General features: G+C 54.2%; 4 protein-coding genes across 4 annotated transcripts; 2 read left to right on the top strand and 2 right to left on the bottom strand.

Moving 5' to 3' along the window:
• Window positions 1–1,432: 1,432 nt before the first annotated feature.
• Window positions 1,433–2,788, bottom strand: J4E93_007141 (uncharacterized protein; the record flags this gene model as incomplete). The annotated part of the gene is made up of 1 exon (XM_049345051.1): window positions 1,433–2,788. The coding sequence occupies one exon, from the start codon at window positions 2,786–2,788 to the stop codon at window positions 1,433–1,435; it is 1,356 nt and encodes a 451-aa protein (XP_049197976.1).
• A 271-nt stretch (window positions 2,789–3,059) lies between these two features.
• J4E93_007140 (uncharacterized protein) lies at window positions 3,060–4,574 on the top strand (the record flags this gene model as incomplete). Its single annotated transcript, XM_049345050.1, has 1 exon — window positions 3,060–4,574. The coding sequence occupies one exon, from the start codon at window positions 3,060–3,062 to the stop codon at window positions 4,572–4,574; it is 1,515 nt and encodes a 504-aa protein (XP_049197975.1).
• A 1,189-nt stretch (window positions 4,575–5,763) lies between these two features.
• Window positions 5,764–9,519, bottom strand: J4E93_007139 (uncharacterized protein; the record flags this gene model as incomplete). Its single annotated transcript, XM_049345049.1, has 1 exon — window positions 5,764–9,519. One exon carries the CDS (start codon window positions 9,517–9,519, stop codon window positions 5,764–5,766), a length of 3,756 nt encoding a protein of 1,251 aa, XP_049197974.1.
• A 201-nt stretch (window positions 9,520–9,720) lies between these two features.
• J4E93_007138 (uncharacterized protein) lies at window positions 9,721–12,709 on the top strand (the record flags this gene model as incomplete). The annotated part of the gene is made up of 3 exons (XM_049345048.1): window positions 9,721–9,734; window positions 9,782–9,918; window positions 9,969–12,709. The coding sequence occupies 3 exons, from the start codon at window positions 9,721–9,723 to the stop codon at window positions 12,707–12,709; spliced, it is 2,892 nt and encodes a 963-aa protein (XP_049197973.1).
• Between the last annotated feature and the right edge of the window lie 7,039 nt (window positions 12,710–19,748).

Raw genomic sequence — 19,748 nt, 5'->3', positions numbered from 1 at the left:
ACCATTCTTCCATCATTCTTCCGCTATCCTTCCACTGTGATCTTGGGCAATCGTATTGCTTGCGACATTCTTCTCATTTCGGATACCACTGCTCGTTTCAACGAAGTCGTGGATTTAAATCGCGCATGAGCGACGCCATGGATATTACCCAAACTTCGGAGAGGCTGTACATCGACGACACGATGGAGGGCAGCGAGCTATCGGATATGCCACAGCCGGCACCCGAAGCGCGGCAAGAAGCGCACTTCTTCTCAGAGATTGGATTGGATTGGATTTACTAGTTTGGTATTTTCCTGTTCTATACTGTACGAGATGATGAAGACAATAGACTTTTACATAACTAATCTGCGTTTTGAGAACGTGCAGAGCCAAGGAACAAGTCCTAATTAGATAGACACCTTCTATCTAATTTACATTTATGCGGATATATTTTAGCAACATCCTGTATCTGCTGCATTAGACTATGCAAGTAGAACAAGATTTATTACAAGAATGTCTTGCACGGCAAATTGTACTTAATAGGTTCTTTTCATCGGGCGGAGAGCCGTAGAGATCTAAAGTGTGAGGTTTACACGTTGAGCGTGACACAAAAAGAATCATGTAGGTTACAACACAAAAATAAAATTAAAAGCGGGAGTAAGTAGCTCACTAACACTACCTTTATCCTCTCTTACCCACCCCCCCTTCACTCAAGCCTAAAAAAGGGCAAAAAAAGAAAGATCCGTAAAGGGCTCAACCGGGATTTGACTAACACATGTTAGTGGTTGATACTTCCGTAATTCGAACACACTGGCAACTTACACCCGGGACCTCCTGCATTTAAGAATAGCTTTTCCCAAAGCAGGAATCATGCGACTAGCTGGTAGAGATATTAGTCGGGGGGTTGGGCTTGAACGGGTGAAGTTGGGGACTTACACCATTGAGCCGTTGGATGGGTGGGTTTGATGACTAATCGAAGATTCAGATAATATATAATGACCAATGCAGGTACGGAAGCGCTAGTAGTGTCACGGAATTACTTTGTACAATTTGGATTACTGTGTGGGCGTTAGTTCGAAATTAGTTGTGGGTGGAGACGGTGGAGAGGGGCGGTCAAAACAAGTCTCGTTTACATGCAGTGGTGGCTCAACAAGGTGGACCACTGCAGACTAGTTATTATCGTGCATTCGACAGCATATAATACATCTCTTTGGGGTTTATACTTCACCACAGTATGTAAAGAGAACAAGCTGTGCTGTTGATTTGAAGTTTATTGAAGTCTATGTTCGCTTTTCCGCTTATACAGAGAGCCTGACCCGTGAGCTACGACGGCGGCTATACGCGATTGTATTCGAGACATGTAGAAGCTGATTCGCTTGCTACTCGCTTTTGATGATGGTACAAAGAAAACAATGCTTGAGAGAGCGAACATCAACATCTAATAACGTCCCGTTTATTTCATCTTCGCCTTCTGCCTCTTCTCCTGCAGATACCGTACTGTCTTGGAGAAGCCCGCAGTGAAAGGACCCTTCAGAGTCTGCACGGTTGAAGGCCACTTGACTGTCTGATTGATTGCCTTGGTGACCATCTGCGGGACGTCTTTCTCGCCCGCTATCCGTTTGTCAAAGTCGCCAGCAACCTGCTTCTTCAGGATACCACCGGAAGACTCGTCTTTGTTTGCATCCAGCATCTCCTGGTATTCGCGGCCTGAAATGCCGAATTTGCCGCGGTATTGGAAGTATACCTTCTCACGGAACTTCTTGGGCAACCGCCTGATCATGGTAGCGCGCCTCTCGGGATCCATATCTTGCGACATTTTCTGATCGAGCGTCTGGTCTTCGATCCAACCCCTTGTGTGCACCACGGAATCGTCGGCGTAGAGTATGTTTGGTAATGACAGTATGAGGTCGTGGTAGAGGTATCTGAAGTTCCGTATTTGGTGCGTGACGATGTTATCGATCTTCTTGGGGTTCTCGCTGCCATATTGCATCCGCGGATCGCCCTGATAGCTCAAGCCAGTGATTGTAGAGTATAGTTCCTTCTCGGTGAACGTCTGGGGTAGTAGGAGAAGCGCGCATCGTACGGCTGAGAGGAGGTTACGTTGGTTCGCGACGCGGAGGTTGGGCTCTTCGTGGAGGATCTTGACGGGCTTGTGTAAGCGACCGGCGAAGTAGAGGGTGTCCCAATCGGTGAGGTCGCGGAGGAGGGTTTCGTAGTTGACAACAGCGTACTTGATCATCGTTCCGTTCACTACAACATATGGATTAAAGTAGGCGCCTGCACCATACTTGTCCTGCACATGGCTGACGACGCCTGAGCCGAGCGACCCCAGGAAAGAATAGTGGTCTCGATGCTCGCGCAGATTGAGCGAGTGGAAGTGCTGCGAGAACCGAGGTGTCAGGATAAAGTCTATCATCTTTCCACCGCCCTTCTGCCATTTGAGAATTGCCTCGGGCGCGTTCGGATGCGGTGATTCCGACGGGCGTGAAGCTGTCGCAGCTGACTGAGGGAAGACACCGGAGCCATAGGCAAACGCATAGGTGACCGGTGGAAATTGCCGAAGTATGCCCCTTAACGATCGCTTGAACTCCTCATTCGTCTGTATCAGCTGATTCTTCCCGAAGTCGCGTGGCAGCTGCGTGAAGTCGTCCAGCGAGGGAGGCTCATCTTCCCAGTCTGGGGGCAGCGATTGGAATGCATGTGGCTTGTCGGCGGGTACAGTCTTTTCGGATGAGATGAAGCGGCGATTGACATTAACCAGAGGCCTCCTGCACCACGCTATCCGGAATGCTGGTTGGCGTCGATACATCTTGTACAGAAGTCGATGCCTGAGGTTTCGCAAAGTGAGAGGGTGGATGACGTAAGCGGTTGCTTCCGTAACCAGCTTGGTGGATTTGATGTTGTCTGGTCCCGCCTGCCGCGTAAAGACGCGACTTCCTCTCATCCCACCCATCCCACCACACTCCACACCAGCAACTCTCAATACTGCGTGTAACTCAGGCGCTACTCTTGTCAATTGAATACAAATCACACAGGAACGCCCAAAAAGAAATTCGGCTACCCCCACAACATCCAGCACCATGGACGCCGCGCTGGCTTCATTCCAGGCGCGTCTCGCGACCTTTGGCGGAGCAGCGACGACCACAAAGACGCGACGCACGAGCAGCAGATCGAAAAAGGCAGGCACAAAGTCCAAAGCCGGCTGGCCATTGGCATCACCAGCGGCACAAGATCTCGCGTACGCGGGTTTCGTATGGAGGCCCACTACCGCCAGCCCTGACAACGTACAATGCTTCTCCTGCGAGTGCCAGCTCGACGGCTGGGAAGAATCAGACGTCCCCGCATATGAACACGCGACACATTCGCCGAGCTGCGGCTTTGCAGTCATCGCGTGCATTCGCCTGCGTTCTGGCGATCCAGGCAGAACTGAAGAAGACCCGACCTCCGACGCGATGGTCGCGGCGCGTCGCGACACGTTCGGCGACATGTGGCCTCTAGACCCCAACGCCGGCTACCCCTCAGTCGACCAAATGGTCGCCGCGGGATGGTTCTACGACCCCACAGACGAAACTCCCGATGGTGTCACCTGTGCATACTGTGCTCGCGCACTCGACGCCTGGGACATTGGCGATGATCCGATGCAAGAGCACCGTAAACGCTCTCCCGACTGTCTCTTCTTCACCTTGTCCGATATCTACAACCCGCCCATCCCCGCGCCAAAGAAGGGCAAACGCGCTTCAAAAGCCAAGGGTCGTTCAGCACGCTCGTCTACTGCATCCACCGCGAGCAAGAAGGCCACGCGCGGCAAGAAGAACCTCGATGACACCACGATGGCGATGGAGGACAGTGAACTATCTGAGGTGTCACGACCGGCACCAAAACGCGGCAAGAAGCACGTAGACGACACGATGGAGGGCAGCGAGCTCTCGGAGCTGCCACAACCAGCACCTAAACGTGGCAAGAAACGCACGAGCGACACTATGGACATTACCGAAGTCTCGCAGGTTGTACAACCCGCACCGAAGCGCGGCAAGAAGCGCATGAGCGATGCGATGGAGATCACTGAGATGTCAGAGGTCGCACAACCAGCACCGAAGCGCGTTCGATCATCGAGCATTGAAAGCTTCCCCAGCGACTTGCCGGGCGGAACACCTAAGAAGACTCCGACTCATACCCAAGACCACGTCGCATCAGACTTCGACATGTCCAGCCTGCCAGGCGACCTGATGGTGGGAACACCTAAGAGGACCCCACCTCCTATGAGCGAGGCAGATGACAACAACGGTTGGGAGCCCGCCAATGTGGACATGCTCTTCGCGTCCCAGGGAGAGGCTCAGGGCCTGATGCAAGACATTCTCATCGACGCCGGTCTTGACAATATCGAGGCCGCTGGTTCAACACCCGAACAAATCTTCGACGCTGTCATGGCAAACCTCACAGACCACGAAAAGTCCATGACCATCGAGCAATGGGTTCTTTACAACGCCAAGAGGGGCGAGGAGAAGTTGCGCATGGCCTGCGAAAGGCAGATCATGGCATTCGAGGCTGAGGGCCAACGCGCCATGACGGTCTTGGAAGCCATTCCCACTATTTGATTTCCCCACGCGTTCGGTGAGGGTTGGAGTACTTCGGAGTTCGGTCGCTTATGATACCCCGGCATATGGACAGGCGTTTGGTTTTGTTGGTTTTCGAGGTTGTTTCTGTTGTTGTGTTTTGGGTTTGTGTTTTTCTAGTAGCCGCATCCGCCCTCTTCCCTTTCCCTTGGGCTTAAGGTGAACCTCACAGTTGTAGCCGCCCGCAAGGGCTGGCTCCTGTGGGGGGATCTGGTTAGCCTAGGGACGGGGCTGGGATAGGCGAGGCATTCTTGTTGTGGAGGACGTTTCTATGAGTGATTGGATTCTTTAGTATTGTGTTTCCTTGTTTTGTACTGTATGAGTTATGAAGAAATGGACCTTTACATGACTGATCTGTACTTCGTGGACATTGCGAGTGGTATTACATGCTAATGGAAACGTGTCGCCGCTGGTTTTCATTGCAAAGCGGCAAACCGCCCGCGGGTTATGTCACATGCGCAGAGCCGGTACCCATGGATGTCCTCTTTCGCCAACGTTCCTTCACAACACAGCCATGAATTGGAACGAGAACAATGTATATATTACCTCTTGTGATTACAAAAGCGAAAAACTATCATAATGACTGAAAGGAAGTACGCAAATTCGGCGGTTGAGATCCATGACTTCGTTGAAACGACCAGTGGTGTCCAAAATAACAAAAAGACCGCAAGCAACACAATTGCCCGTACCGTCCATCAGGGCTCCGAAAATCTCCCTGGGACATTTCCGTTGATGCCATGATCACCTGCCAAAGCATTTTGTCATGATCAACTAGCGTAACACTCACTGCTCAGTTAGCACGATACTTTGTCTGCAGGATGTTGCTGAAATATTTCCGCATGAACGTAGTTAGATAGAAGGTATCTTTTTAATGTCTTCTTGATACCTTGCTTTGCATTCTTTCCTGACAAGGAGTACCTTGACTCAAAGTAATACCTACGCTATGTTGCATGAACACTGCTGATCAAGAGCATACATCACTGACTCTTCCACTCTTCAGCAGCACGATCTTGAAGAAAGTTCAATCACATTCAAAAAGACCAAATAAAGGTATCTCAACATCCCCAAAACTCCATCTCCACCTACCCAAAGAGTAAGAACCAGGTATCATAACATTCATATTCGCTTCCAACCCAAAACGCCAGCCCCAACCAACCAACCAAAAGCCACATCATCTTCTCCCAACCGGCCATTCAACCTCCAACCCCAAACTCCGATCAATAACCCTCCCCTCCCTCTCATCCCTCCTAACACTCTCCCCCATAACAACAGTCGCGCACCGCCTAAGCACCTCCCGTCCCGTAATCTTCTCGCCAACCCTCCCCGGCGCACAATCCCCCACCTGCAACCTCCTCCCCGTAGTTAAAAAATACTGCTCTTCATTCTCCAACGTAAGCAACTGCATAAACACACTGCACATAACAACCAACTCCTCCGTCATCTCCATTTGGTAGCCCCAAGCATGGAATATCGCGCCGACGTATGGCAGGTTTCCGTTCTGGGAGAGGAATTGGCGGAGGAGGGTGTGGTTTGTGGCTGAGAGACGGGTTGGGGGGATGGTGGAGGGGCAGAAGAGGGCGGGGTGTTTGAGGTGCGTTGTGTAGAGTTTGTCGAGGGCTTTGTAGTGGGTGCGGGTCCAGGGTTCGATTTTGGGGAGGGGGTGGAGGTGGGAGAGGATTGGGTGGGGGGATGGCGGTGGTGGTGGGGGGCGTGTGAGGGTGGATTTGACGCGGTCGAGGAGATGCGGTTGCTGGGGTGGAGATGTGGCGGGCTGGCTGCTGGGTTCTGGGCTGGCTTGCGACTCCGAGCTGATGGAACTTTCGATTGACTCGTCGACAACCTGGGGACCTTTGTAACGCGCGGGCGATTGTTGCGGGGATGATGCGGGGACCTCTTCGGATTGCTGCGAGGCTTGCGAGAGCGGCGAAGGCTTGCGGGCAGATAACAAGTTCTGCTGGAACCGTTGCTGCATCTTTGGCGGACTTGATGGAAGACGACTGCGCTCTTGATGCAGAACTCTGCTGGGCTCCTCAGTGACCTCAGTAAGGTCGTTCAAAGTCCGCTCTTGCGGCTCGTAGGCATCCAGATATTCATTCGCTTCCTCGCGCACGCGGACTATCGTAGAAGCTGTGTTACCCTCCATCTCTACACGGAACTGTCGTTGATCGGATGCTGCAGAGATTTTGCTATCGCCATCAACAATGGTATGGAACGGAGAGCTTTGCGCGATTGGCAGCGTAGACTCTTCAAACTGCACCGAGCTTGTTGAGATGTCGGCGCTTTGAAGTTCTCGCCTCAAAGGACTGCTCTTCTTTGGTGAACTCATAAGCGCAGGGAAGCGAGGTGGTGTGTCAATGAACGGGTTTGTCTTTGTTGTCGGGGATGGCTTCTTTGTTGCCATGGGCGGCGGCGAGGACTCGGGAACGAAGCTTTCACCTTGGTCTAGAAGTTCAGACAGGCTCACTTTCTCCTTCTCTTGTCTTCGTTGCCGCCGTTGTTCGAAACGGGATGGTCGCTTTTGATTAAAGACGTTGGGCATATTCGACTGGAAGAACATGCCGGTGTCGTCACTGGCTTCGCTCGCCGGACTCGACTCATCGTCAATCTGAATCGGCTTGTCTTCTTCCAGTGGGGTTACGACATCCTCATCCTGCTCTTCCTGTTCCTCTTCGTCTTCGTTTTCGTCGTCTTCGGGTTGTTCTGTGACTGCAGGTTCCGCCTGGACAGGGCTCGGTTCTAGCTGTAACTCAACTTTCTTGTTGTAAAGAGCTTCATTCGCCTTTCTACGACGCCAAGTCCTTGCAGCCGATTTGGTAGGAATGTCCTCTGTGAAGACATCGCGGAACAATTTCTCTTCCTCCACAGGGGCTTCCTCCTCCTCAACTGAGACCACCGAACGACTAGCCTCTTCTTGCCAGATGTCAGCGAAGTCATCCCATTGGGCAGGTTTGTCTGCCTGTTCTGCAGCATGATCCTGTCGGGGTTCTTCCATCTCATAATCTCGTTGTGCCAAGCCAGTTCGTTTCGCAGGGGGTGTGTCAGCCCGCCAACTCATCTCTCCCTCGCTCCTTGCAGGGCTCACAGGTACACTCTCTTCTTCGACATCCAACACCGGGTATTGCACCTCGTCCGCTGTGGCGGTTGGCTCCACTGGTGAGACGGCATGATCCTGGTCTTCGGGAGTAAGAAGACGTGACTGACGTTTTCGATGCGTTCGGAACACACCTTGTTTGGGAGCTATCGTAGGATTGCTTTTGATGGGACTTGAAGGAGCGGGTGCGCTCTCTTCATATGGCTGGCCCGCAAGCTGCTCACCAAGACGTAAGCCCGCTTGGAGCTCTTTCCGCGTGCCCTCGCTGAATCCCCGAAACAGATCATCAAGCTCGTCGCGCTTCTTGTCGAGTGCCTGTTGAGGAGGTTCGGGCGTAGACGAAAGACGATTGGGATCCAGCAAGCCTTGTAAAGCTACGCCGGCGGTAACTACACGCCCGAGCGTCGGTGTCTGGGCTTTAGGTGGGCTAGGCTCTATAGCGGGCGGCGCTGATGGAAAGTCGGCATCTATGACAGGTGTCACGAAACGCGATAGCTTTGGGCGTGTACGGTCCGAGGGTGCTGTGAAGGTCTGGGGTGGAGGTGATGGCTCTTCGCTAGTCGATGGTCCAGCATTGTGCGTTGCAGCTGTGTTTGACTCAGAATATTCGTTTCTCAGTGATGATCCGACGGCTGGCGCTGTGGTGTTCTGCGTATCTGCAGGCTTTCGCGTACTCCGCGGTCCGTTACTAAGCAAGGTATCAAGTGAAATCATGGTGAAGCTCTCGTTACCGACTGTGTCGTCACGCATTCTCATCGTCCCCTCGTCAAAAGCGACATCTGCGTCGTTTCGATTATCGGGTTCGTCGTCTTCGAAGGCTTGAGCTTGGTCATCTCCGGCATCGCTCGCATGGGCGGAGCTTTCGCTGGGTGTGGGGAGGCTGGCATGGCCATCTTCCGAGAAATCGAGATCCTCGGGCTGTATAGGCTCTGCGTCGTCTCCACTGGTCGGCGTAAGCACATCGCTTCCCTCCTCTTCGTGCTCGTCAGACTCCATGAGTACCACTTTGTTCGCGTGTGGGGTGCCCTTGCGCGTTCGCAAATCCTGCCTCATGCTCCTCTGTGTCGGCGAGCTCAAGTTGGGTAACTCCTCAGCCTCCATCAGCGCATCGCTCATGGTCTCGGTAGTGGGGCCGGGGAGATCTGCAAAATGCGCGCTCTTTTTTGAGAGTCCGGACTTTGAACTCGAAGGGAGTACAGGCGTAGTATCTTGCACCGACCCTTCCCGGGTCTTTGAATCTTCGGCCACAGCCACGACCTTCCTGGGCCGGCCTCTCCGCTTCTTGGGCGGCACATCGGTGTCGACATCGGCTGCGCTTGACTCTCCACCCTTCATATTCAACTCGCGTGATCCGGATCGTGCGCGTCTCTTGACTGGTGTTCCCTTCCGCTTTGGTTTAGGAGTGGCTCCCACGTCAGACTTTCGGGGGCGTCCGCGGGGGCGTTTGACAGGCGACGAGGTCTCGTGATCCTTCAATGGCACCGTCGTCGTCTTCGTTCTCGTGGTCACTCGCTTCACGGATGGGGATGCGTTGACGTCGTCGCTGCCGGGTTCAGCCTGGACGGTGACCTTGATGCGCCAGGGGCTCGCGCCGCCGCCGCGTGGTGTGCTCATGATCATGGACTTGGTGGGCGACGAGAACATCATCTCCGAGGCCTCGAGTCGGCGGTTCTGCTTGGTCGGCGAGCTGCCCGCCATGGAGTCACGCGGCCTGGGCTTGCGGGCGGATGTGATGGTGTTGTCGAAGGAGAGGGCCAGCGGATCCGGGCTCGAGTCGTAGCTGCGATCGCTGTGGGCATCGTCGCCTGCCGTTGCGCTTCGGCCGCGGGGCGCCATGTCTTAGAAGGGTCGGAGGGGTGTCTTGGTTGTTAGTGCGAGAGGAATGCATGTGGGTGGGGAACAAACGTGCGGCATCCGTCAGAATGCGGGACAGGCCACGCGCTGTCGCCCTAGCAACTATCTTATCACGCGCTGCTACGCGCGACACCACCAACAAGGCAGCCAGCGAGACAACCGAGTGCAGACTATGGAGACGCGATGGGTATTCATGGGTGAGTTGCGCATTCTACTAACAATCATTTCTTGCTGATTCGCGCAGTATCTACAAGGAGATCGGCCCTGGAAAGCGCGTAGCCCTGTCAAAGCTCGCCGTCGAAAAGTTCGAAGAGACCGGACGCCCGCTGCGCATTGCTATCGACACATCAATATGGCTGTTCCAGATACAAGCTAGCAAAGGTAGAGCTTTGGCACCACGTACATGCTTTCGCTATGCTGACTGTGAATAGGCGGCACCAACCCGGCGTTGCGCACCTTCTATTACCGCCTCCTTCGCCTCATCTCACTCGCCATCCACCCCGTCTTCGTCTTCGATGGACCAAACAAGCCGCCCTTCAAGCGCAACAAACGCACTGGACCAAACGTCGCATCCATCCCCGAATTCCTCGCAAAGCAGCTATTGAAGCAATTTGGATATCCGATACATCTTGCGCCGGGTGAAGCTGAGGCAGAATGCGCACTACTTCAGCGAGAGGGAATAGTGGATGCGGTTCTGAGTGAAGATGTCGACACACTCATGTTTGGAAGTGGCATTACGATACGCAACTGGTCGCCGGAGAAGACAGGAAAGACGCCAACACACGTCAACGTATACGATGCGGTTGAAACAAAGAACGGGCCGTCAGGATTGGATCGCGAGGGCATGATACTCGTCGCCCTGATGAGTGGAGGAGATTACGTTCCTGAGGGTATACCTGGATGCGGCCCAAAGACAGCATGCGAGGCTGCGAAGGCAGGTTTCGGCGCCGATTTGTGCAAGATTCCGAAGAATGACGCCAGAGCCATGTCCCAGTGGCGAGATCGACTGCAGCATGAGCTGAAGACGAACGAGAGCAAGCACTTCAAGCGGAAGCACGGTGCGCTGAGGATCCCAGACGACTTCCCGCGTTTGGACATTCTTGGATACTACACACACCCGGCCATTTCGAATCAAGCTGGATTGGATAAACTGCGCCAATCGATCAAATGGGACCAAGAGCTGGATTTCTCGGGCTTACGCGAGTTTACACATGATGCGTTCGACTGGGTTAAGCTTGAAGGCGCAAAGCACTTCATCCGCAGTTTGGCGCCTTCGATGGTTGTGCGCCAGCTACGTATACGCGCTGGAAACCTCGATCGACTTCCTACGAACAACATTCAGGCGGTACAAGAGGATGAAGCTCTTCTCATCAAGGGCCTGCATGGCAAGCGACAACATTCGGTCACGGACAACTGCACAGAACTGCGAGTAAGCTTCACGCCCATTGAGCTTGTCAAGATCGACCTTAGTAAGGAAGATCCCGACGATGATGTGGAAGTACCGCCTAGTTCTCAGCAAGCCGGGGGTGATGCAGAACTCGATGATGAAGATCTGGAAGATGAAGGCCCTAAGAAGCGTGGGCCTACCAAGTTCGACCCAGAGAAGGCTGCGAGAATCTGGGTGATGGAGACCTTCGTCAAGGTTGGTGTGCCGCTCACGGTTGAAGATTGGGAAGCCGGGCGACAGACGAAGCTGAAGCCCAAGCGAGCAGCAACTGTGCAAGAGCCTGGCAAAGCGGCGCCAAAGGCCAAGGCTGCTCCTAAGCGAACAAAAACAGCCGGCGATCAACCGCAGGCTCGCATCAATACTTTTGCCAAAGTAACGAAACCGGGCTCGAAGCTTTCGCGAGCTCTCGCAAAGACACAGGACAAGGTTGCTGAGGTCACTCTGCCTGTCTCACAGCCTGCGCTACAACAAGACGATGTGATTGATCTGCTATTCTCCTCCCCAGTAAGGACTCTGGATGCTGTACAGCCGCACCCGCCTGAACGCGAGAAGTCGGTGTCTCCCCCCATTGCAGACCTTCCTCCAAGTGTGAGCAAGCGGAGAAGACGAGCCCCGATTCAACGCTCCAAAACACTTCCCGCCGATATCAATGCGGTTCCTGAACGACCATCGACGCCTCCTCTTCTGAACACGATAGAAACATTGGACTTGGTTGATTCGCCGGCCCATCCATCACCCTCACAATTACCCGCGAAGAAGGCGAGAACACGAAGGACTAAGGACGGGCCAGCTACGACAGCGTCTCGAGATACCTCTCTAGCCTTGTCTCCTAGCAAGTCAAAGCAGTCGACGTTAGATGCATGGCGAGCATCAGTGACGCCCACCAAGCGACGAGGTGTGACACCAGCTCTCAATGCAGGGCCACCACCCCAACTTCGCTCCTTATCAGAAGAAGTCGACTCGCTGGACTTGACACTTTCCTCGCCGGTACGAGAAACGCGACATCAACAAAGTGCCAGTACCAGCGCACTACCAACTTCGAGGACAGCGACGACACGCCCACCATTAACATCGATTTCATCGAACGCATCGCATGCATCCACAAACTCGGCATCATCAACAGCCTCCACATCTAACAAGAAGAAGAGTATAAGAGACGTATTTGGCCCATCGCGACCTTGCCGTTCTTCACCTCGTCTCAGCAAAACCATGTCCGCGCCCCCTGAAGCCGACTGCCTCGATCTCACATCACCACAGCTTGCTGCAGCAAAACCAAGATCAGAATCACCAACGGCTGATACTCTCGATCTCACATCGCCAAACCCCATGTCAACAAGACGACGATCCGCATCCCCAAATGTCGAAACGCTTGATCTTACTGAACTCTCGTCGCCCGTAGTCGAGCGCGCCCCGGTCCCGACAGCACCTGCCCCAGTATCCCCTCCACCAACTCACACCTCACCTTCCTCACTGCGCCGATCCCCACGCGATCATACATCTACCTCACCACAGCCCCCACCTCGCACCTCCCCACCAGCAGCATGGAAAGCGCGAGAGAAGAAGAAACGCGCAATCGTACTGCGAAAAAGCGTAGTCGGCGCTTGGACCTATGTAGATGTCGATAGTCCGGAGAAGACAGCAGGTGGTGAAGCAGGACTTGTGCTCAAGGGCAAGGAGAGACGGAAATGGCGCGAGAGCGCTGTTGAGATGTTGGATCTGACATGAACCTGGCTGGATGTGCTATCGGGTTTGGGGACGGTGTTTCGGTCCTTTTCAATGCAGGTTTTGGGGCTCGCGACTTGACGATGATGGATACGAAGCGCCGAGTTTATTGAATATACCACGTTGAATTCCTGTCCACCTCATTTTCTCATAATCGTGCAGCTACTACATCATCCATACCATACCACACAAACTACCCACATTGACGACACCAAGTGCGATACGAAAGTCATACACATATCCTCCGTATCTCCAAGACGTTGAACCCCTGCAACTAATCCCAGACCCTGCGCGCGTTCACACCAAAACCTGCTCCCCACCCCAGCCTCACTCCCAATCCAGCCCATGACGTCATACACCCAAACCCTCACCACCAAGGCACGCGGCCATGCATACAAAGCATGCGTACCACTTCCATCCGCGGAGGAGACTCCGCTACCAACCCTCTTCATTTCACTTTTCATATTGTATCGATATACTGCATACCCCGAATTACGTGTCGTGATACCCGTTGAGCCCATAACCCTTCACGCATTACACTACATATACCAAGAAGAAGAAGAAGAAGGATTAAATTGGTTATCCAAGATGACCCAAGCCGTATCTAAGCAGGATGCTTCAGCGCAGCAAGTCCAACAGCAGCGTCAAGATGCGGGAAGTAGGGAGGTGCAGGAACATCATGCTAGTGCGAATGCTTCTGTATGTCCATATCCATATCCCTTCCCATTCCCATTCCCCTTTCCATTTCTCTCATTCCCTACCCCACGACATCGCCTACAGCACTGTTCAATGTACTTCCACTGCCACTGGTAGATGAGTAGATGGGTATACGTGTAGTATGGATTGGATGTATACCTAGGTAGATGTGTGCTAACAGAGCGTAAAAGGCCGGTCTAAACCTCAACCTCTTCGGCGCCCTCTCCGGCGCCTTCTCCTCCAAGCAAAAGAAAACTACGCATCAGAATGCTGATGGGTCGAGTACGACTACTGAAGACAAACACGATAAAGGTAGTGCAACCCCGCCATCCCCTCATCAATCCCATCCCATCCTCCAATCCATTCCATCCAAACCCCCAATATACCCAGCGTATCCCCCATCCTCCCCCTTCTTCAATTCCCTCGTTACTCGACTACAGTCTCACTAATCGGTTCATATAGGCACCGCAAGCGCAGCAGCCGGCGGCAAAGGAAATGCGTACGCAGCAGGAAACGCACAGCAGAGTAGTCTAAAAGCAAAGTCGAGCGGGATGACGCAGGAACAAGCGCAGGGGAACAAAGTGGAAAAAATTGATCATTTGGGGATTGAGGGATAGTCAGTCACTCGAATGAAGCACGTTTGAACTTAAAGCTTTATTTCTGTATACAACAGCTAAGCAATATCCCCTTTTTAGGTAGTCCAAGATGAGTAGTAGATGCTTCTTCTCCCCTTATCGAATGAACACATCGCTCCCACAAGATCATCACCTTAACCCCGAAATATGCCCAAAGCTTTTGATAGTAAATGTCATCCATCGCATGCCCAAAACGATCATGAAAATGCCTAAGCACGCTCCCTACGACCACCGTTGCCACCCTTGGAAACAATGTCGAGGATCATCTGGCGGGCCTCCTCGCAGCCATCCTTGGTACCGACAATCTCGATTGCCTCATCCTTGGCTTGGTCGCGGGGGACCTGAATTTTTGTGCCGGTCTTCTTGCGGAGATCGTTGATTGTGGCACCACCGGGTCCGACAACGAGCCTGTGAGGTGTTAGTATTACTGCAGCATTGAATGTGTTCAACGCTTGAGCTTACCTGTAGCTTCTTGGGTCGGGCAGGATCAGGTACCCAGTGGCGGAAGGCTTGGAAGCAGCCTCAATAGCCTGTTCAAGCCTTTGACGGGCCTTGGGAAGGCTCTCAGTGGGTCCACGCAGGATCCAGGGGATAGTGGCAGAGGTATCAGTGCCCTCTGCCACAGCGTTGTTGTCAACGATCTCCCATGAGTGCTCGTTGGAACCGGCAGTCGCATCGTCGGTGATCAAAGGAAGAGCACCGTTAGCACCCTTCCTGGCGCGTCCGGCCTCAGCTTGGGCAGGCTTCGCGGGCACCTGTTCACCGCCGTGGTCTACGGTAACCTTGTGCTGGTTGCGCAGTTGCCTGAAGAACTGACCGTTGTCTGAAATGGCGTGGTGGAGGTGGCGGGGAACCTGGATGGTCTCGCCTTCCTGTCCCTTGACGAGCTCGAGGATGTGCTCCTTGGCCTTCTCAACAGCAGCAGGGTCACCGGTGATCTTTACCTGACTTCGGGCGGCACCAGTGGTAGTCTGCTTAGGAATGTCGAGCTGGATGCTGAGCTGCGACTCGAGTTGGCGGCGTGTCTCACCTCCACGGCCGATAAGCAGACGGTGCTTATCAGGCGAGACTTCGATGGTCTCGGTGGTCTGGTTCTCCAGCGAAGAGGCCTGTGCCTTCAAAGCAGCAACGATTTTCTCAACCACACTCTTGGGACCCTCAACACGGATAGTCGTCTCATCAGACTCGGGGCGGGGGAAGCGCACCATACGAGCCAAGTCGCGCGAGTTGTCAGGTCCGCCAGCTGAGGTGACAATGGAGCGGATGTTGGCACCGCTGCCACCAATGAGGCTCCTGTGGTGCTTCCTGTCAATATCCAGAGTCTCGACGATGGTATCATCAAACTCGCGGGCACGCTGCTGCAAGATCTTCTTGGCCTCCTCAACAGCCTTCTTAGTACCCTTGAGCTTGATCTCCGCGCGGCCGGATGGATCAGCGCCATCACGCGCGCCGGGAACGTCAATCTGGCACCCAGTCTCGAGACGGAGGTTCTCCATCTCGCGACCGCCTGATCCAATCAGACGCGGAATGTTGCTCTGAGCGACCGAGACAGTGTCGTTGAAAGAATTGTCCTTGATGTACTGGAGCAAGCTAAGCACCTCATCACGGGCTTCATCAGCACCCTTCCTGGGTCCACGGATGATGACTTCATCCTGGTTCTGACCCGAACGAACGTTCTTCTGTGATGACACATCTGCTGTCTCCTCGTCGTTTTGTGCTCGTCGAGGGAAGTTGATGCGAACACCGTAGCGGTCCTGCAGACGCTCTACCTGCTTGCCACCAGCACCGATCAGGTCGCGGTGGAACTGAGGCGCAACCTTCAAGGTGTGGGTAGCTTCGTCCTCGAGCTTCTTAGCCATGTCAAGAATGTCTTTCTTGCACTGCTGTGCCTTGGCGGAAGGTCCCTTCAGCTCGACCTTGCCGTCGTTGATCTGAACATCAACATCGTACTTCTGGCGCAGACGCTGAATGTTCTCTCCGCCCTTGCCAACAAGATGGCTAGCGTACTTCTGGGGGTAGTCGAATGTTGTAACGTGGTTACGCTCAAGCTCGTCCTTCTCAGCTTGCTCGATGAAAGCGAGAATCTTCTTGTTGAGCTCATCAACAGCATTCGATGGTCCACGGATCGCGAAGCTGTTGTTTGAGCGGCTGTGGGGCTCCGGTCGTCGCTGACCAAACAGCGCCTGTACGGGAACCTGGTCGGGTGTAAGGCCTTCTTGCTGTTCATTGACGAACTGCTCGATCTTGCGATGGAATTTGGGGTTGGACTCGAGGCCACGAGTGTCGATTTGCGGTTGGTTCTTGGTCAGACCCATGATGAATCGCTGAGCGTCTTGCAGACCTTGCTGGTATGCCTTAATCTCAGCTGGAGAGGGTCGGCCACGAGGAATGGAGTACTCGTTGTAAGGAGCGTCACCCTCGTAGACAAGGATCAACTCTGGCGATTGCTCGGTCTCGTCGGGGAAGACAATGTGAACGCCATGGTCTTGTCGGACCTTTGGTGCATTCTGCTGACGCAAGAACTGGTGGTAGAAAGGATCGACATTCATGGTCGCGAAACGACTGGGTGGGTGCGACTGGAAGACGCTCATGATGTCGCCACGAGCCTTCATGCTGTTCTTTCCGTCGCGAGCGTAGATCTCCCATCCAGTCGGGGCATCACGGTCTGTGGGTACGACAATGCTGGCCTCGTGCATGCGCTCAAGGTCAGCAAGGGCCTTGCGTTGACGAAGGTAGCGAGTCAGGTTGTGTGCGTGCGCTTGTGCGTTGGGACCCTTGTGCTCACGAGCAGCATCCGCAGTAGCCATGGTCATGCTAGCAGCAAGGTCCTCAAGCTTGTTGATACCCTGCTCGATCTTGTTGGGCGGGCCGACAATGTAGACTGTCTCGCTGTCGTCGGAGCTCGGGGGCAGGACAATGCTGCAGCCAGTCTCCTCCAAGAAGTCATGGAGAGAGTTGCCTCGGTCACCAACGATGAACTGATGCCTGCCGCGTTCGATGGATCGCTGCTCGATGGCCAACTGCTGGCGGAGTTGTTGAGCGCGACGCTCGAGCTCAGCTTGGATCTGCTGTGCAGCGGCGCGGTCACCAGAGACTTGGATGGGGAAGTTGGCCTGGGGAGCGAACGGGATGGGCTGGCCACGAGTAGCCTGAGGAGGTGCCTGGGACTGCCAAGTGTGGTACTGCGGGATCTGGATGTTGACGTCGCGGCCCTGGACAAGTCTGTCGGTGTGGACATTGTTGGGACCTGCGAGGAAAGGATAGAACTCGGCAGGGATGTCCTTCAGACGCAGGTTGACGGTCGAGGTGCGTTCGTTGACAATGGCATCGATCTCGCGACGAGCCATCTCAGCAGTCAAGGCATTGCCCTCAATGTGAACGTTGACCACAGTATCTTCATCCTCGCCCGGCTCGGCCTTGGGAACCTGGATGCGGGCACCGGTGCGCTTGCTGATTTCCTGGATCTTGGAACCTTGACGACCGATGATGTGGGCGCGGACAGAGGCGGGGACGGGGACATCGACGGATTGCTGGCAGATGTTAGTTTGGCCAGAGTACAATTGATGGGTGGCATACCTTGGAGCCGACTTCGTTGGCAACTTCCTTGAGAGCCTGCCTCACCGCTTCAACCGGACCGGTGGCCTCGAAGATGAGAGCTCCCTGACCCTGCTTGTAGTCGAGCTTGGCCTTGGAGCGCCTGTTGATATCGCGGACGATCTCGTTGATGGGCTTCTTCAACTCACCGCGAGGGGCGACCTGGTGGGCAGCGAGGGAGATGCGCTCGGTGTGTTTGCCGGGGATGTTCATGGACGGGAGGGCGGGGCCACGGCTGGGAGCAGACGGGGCAGGCGCGCTGCCATTGACGCCGTTGGAGGTGACCGAGGCAGGCTTCTTGCCCCAGGTGGGCGCGACAGGAGCCTGAGTGCGCTTGGCGGGACCGAGAGCTGGGAAGGCCTCCTCAGACGACGTGTTGAGGGCAGGCTTCTTCGAGGCAGGTTGCTTGCCAGCTGCCTTGTCGCTGAGCGGAGCAGAGCCGGCAAGCTCATCCTCGTCGGGGACGTCCTCGACAGTGACATGGTGATCTTCGACTCCATGATTGTGCATGAGCCTCTGCGCCGGGGTCAGACCGTCGTCAGAGGTAGCAACTTGCTCAGATGCCATGATTGAGTATAAACCGTTTCGAGTTGACCAAAGGGTGTTCGCGTGGACGGTGGGTGGGCAGCTTAGCAGCGTGGAGCCAGCTTGACGTTGACGTTGGGATTGAGATTTCGGTGGGCGGTGTACTTCTTGTTCTGGGGGTGGAGGGTTAGTGGATGGTTGAGAAGTAAGAGCCGAATTGAATAAGTCGCTTCTCGCTGGAAAGCTTTACCGGCAGTGCGGGTACCAAGTAATGCAACCGTGGAATGGGCCTGTTGTCACTCGGAGCTTACCAGGAAATAGCTTACAGGGTCTTGATGCCGTTACTCAGCAGGCCATTACGTGACTGGACAGGCGGTGCGGGTTCAATTGATGTGGAGACGACTGCTACAGTTGCAGGTGTCGTAGGCGATAGTGCAATGGGAGAGAGAGCACAGGTGGCCAGAAAGCTACTCGAAGGTACTCGAACTTCCCTTTGGTCGGTGTTGGACCCCTGCCGAAGGCGCCCCACCCGACTAATTCCAATGGATCCATCCCGTCGAGCCTAGCCCTGGAGAGCCGCTAACCTCCACACGCCTCGATAATTGCAATCCACTACTTGCATTCGTTTATCTGTATTCAACTGACTAAATATTATTCGTCTGGGTTATATTTTCCAACGGAACGGACATCCCAGCGCACGTTAGTCGCTACCAGAGAAATATGAATTCATGATGGGCACGAATATTCTCGTCTCAACTGCGTATAAGCAAAACATCGACCGCTAAGCATATATCGACGATTTTGTGAGATAGTACTGGAGGCTATCAAAGAGAACGAGAAAGAATGGCCGATGGGCTACCGCCACCGCAAACTACCAGGCGCCTCTGGCACGCTCGAAAAAGAGCATAGAAAAAGACCACCACCAAGAAGAGAACTTCCACACCGCCGCCCATATGACCAAGAACATTAAAGTAGTAACAAGAACCCCGTCTCCAACCCTCCTTCAATTCTACTATCCTCGCACCCTCCCTTTCTTACCCCCTCTCAAATCCCCTTCTTCCCCTTCCTCGCCCTACTCTCCCAAGTAATATACCCATCAGGCTGATTCTCCTTGGGCATATGCTGCGTCCACTTGCCCCCCAAAAACCCCGTACTATCATCCTGACTCGTCCTCGCCTTCCAATAACACCAACTTTGTCCCACCCCACCCCCCTCCCCCTTCGTCAACGCCGTGAACCCGTCCAGACACTCCTGCGTCAACGGTATCCAGCTCCATAAATGGTGCGCGAATTCGTTGTGGATGGATACTTTGAAGATCCAGTCGATGGGCTTGTTGTCGTGGCCGGTGATGGTGTAGGTGAAGACGGTGGCGCTGTCGGAGAATATGGGGCCGGAGCCGTGGAGGGAGCAGAATTGGCGCATTGCGGCGGACCATGAGGGGGTGTCGGGGTAGTGTTGTTGGGCGGTGTTGCATTGGTCGCCGCGGCGGATCAGGGTGGTTGTGTTGGTGGAGGGTGGAGGGGTGGTTAGGGTAGACGGGGCAGATAGGACTGTTGCTGCGAAGGCGGCGGGGAGAAATGCCTTGGGCAGAT

Source organism: Alternaria ventricosa (assembly GCF_023758065.1).
Source record: "Alternaria ventricosa strain BMP 2768 chromosome Unknown scaffold_12, whole genome shotgun sequence".
In the NCBI taxonomy this organism is placed as follows: domain Eukaryota; kingdom Fungi; phylum Ascomycota; class Dothideomycetes; order Pleosporales; family Pleosporaceae; genus Alternaria; species Alternaria ventricosa.
This window is presented reverse-complemented; position numbering and strand designations above follow the sequence as displayed.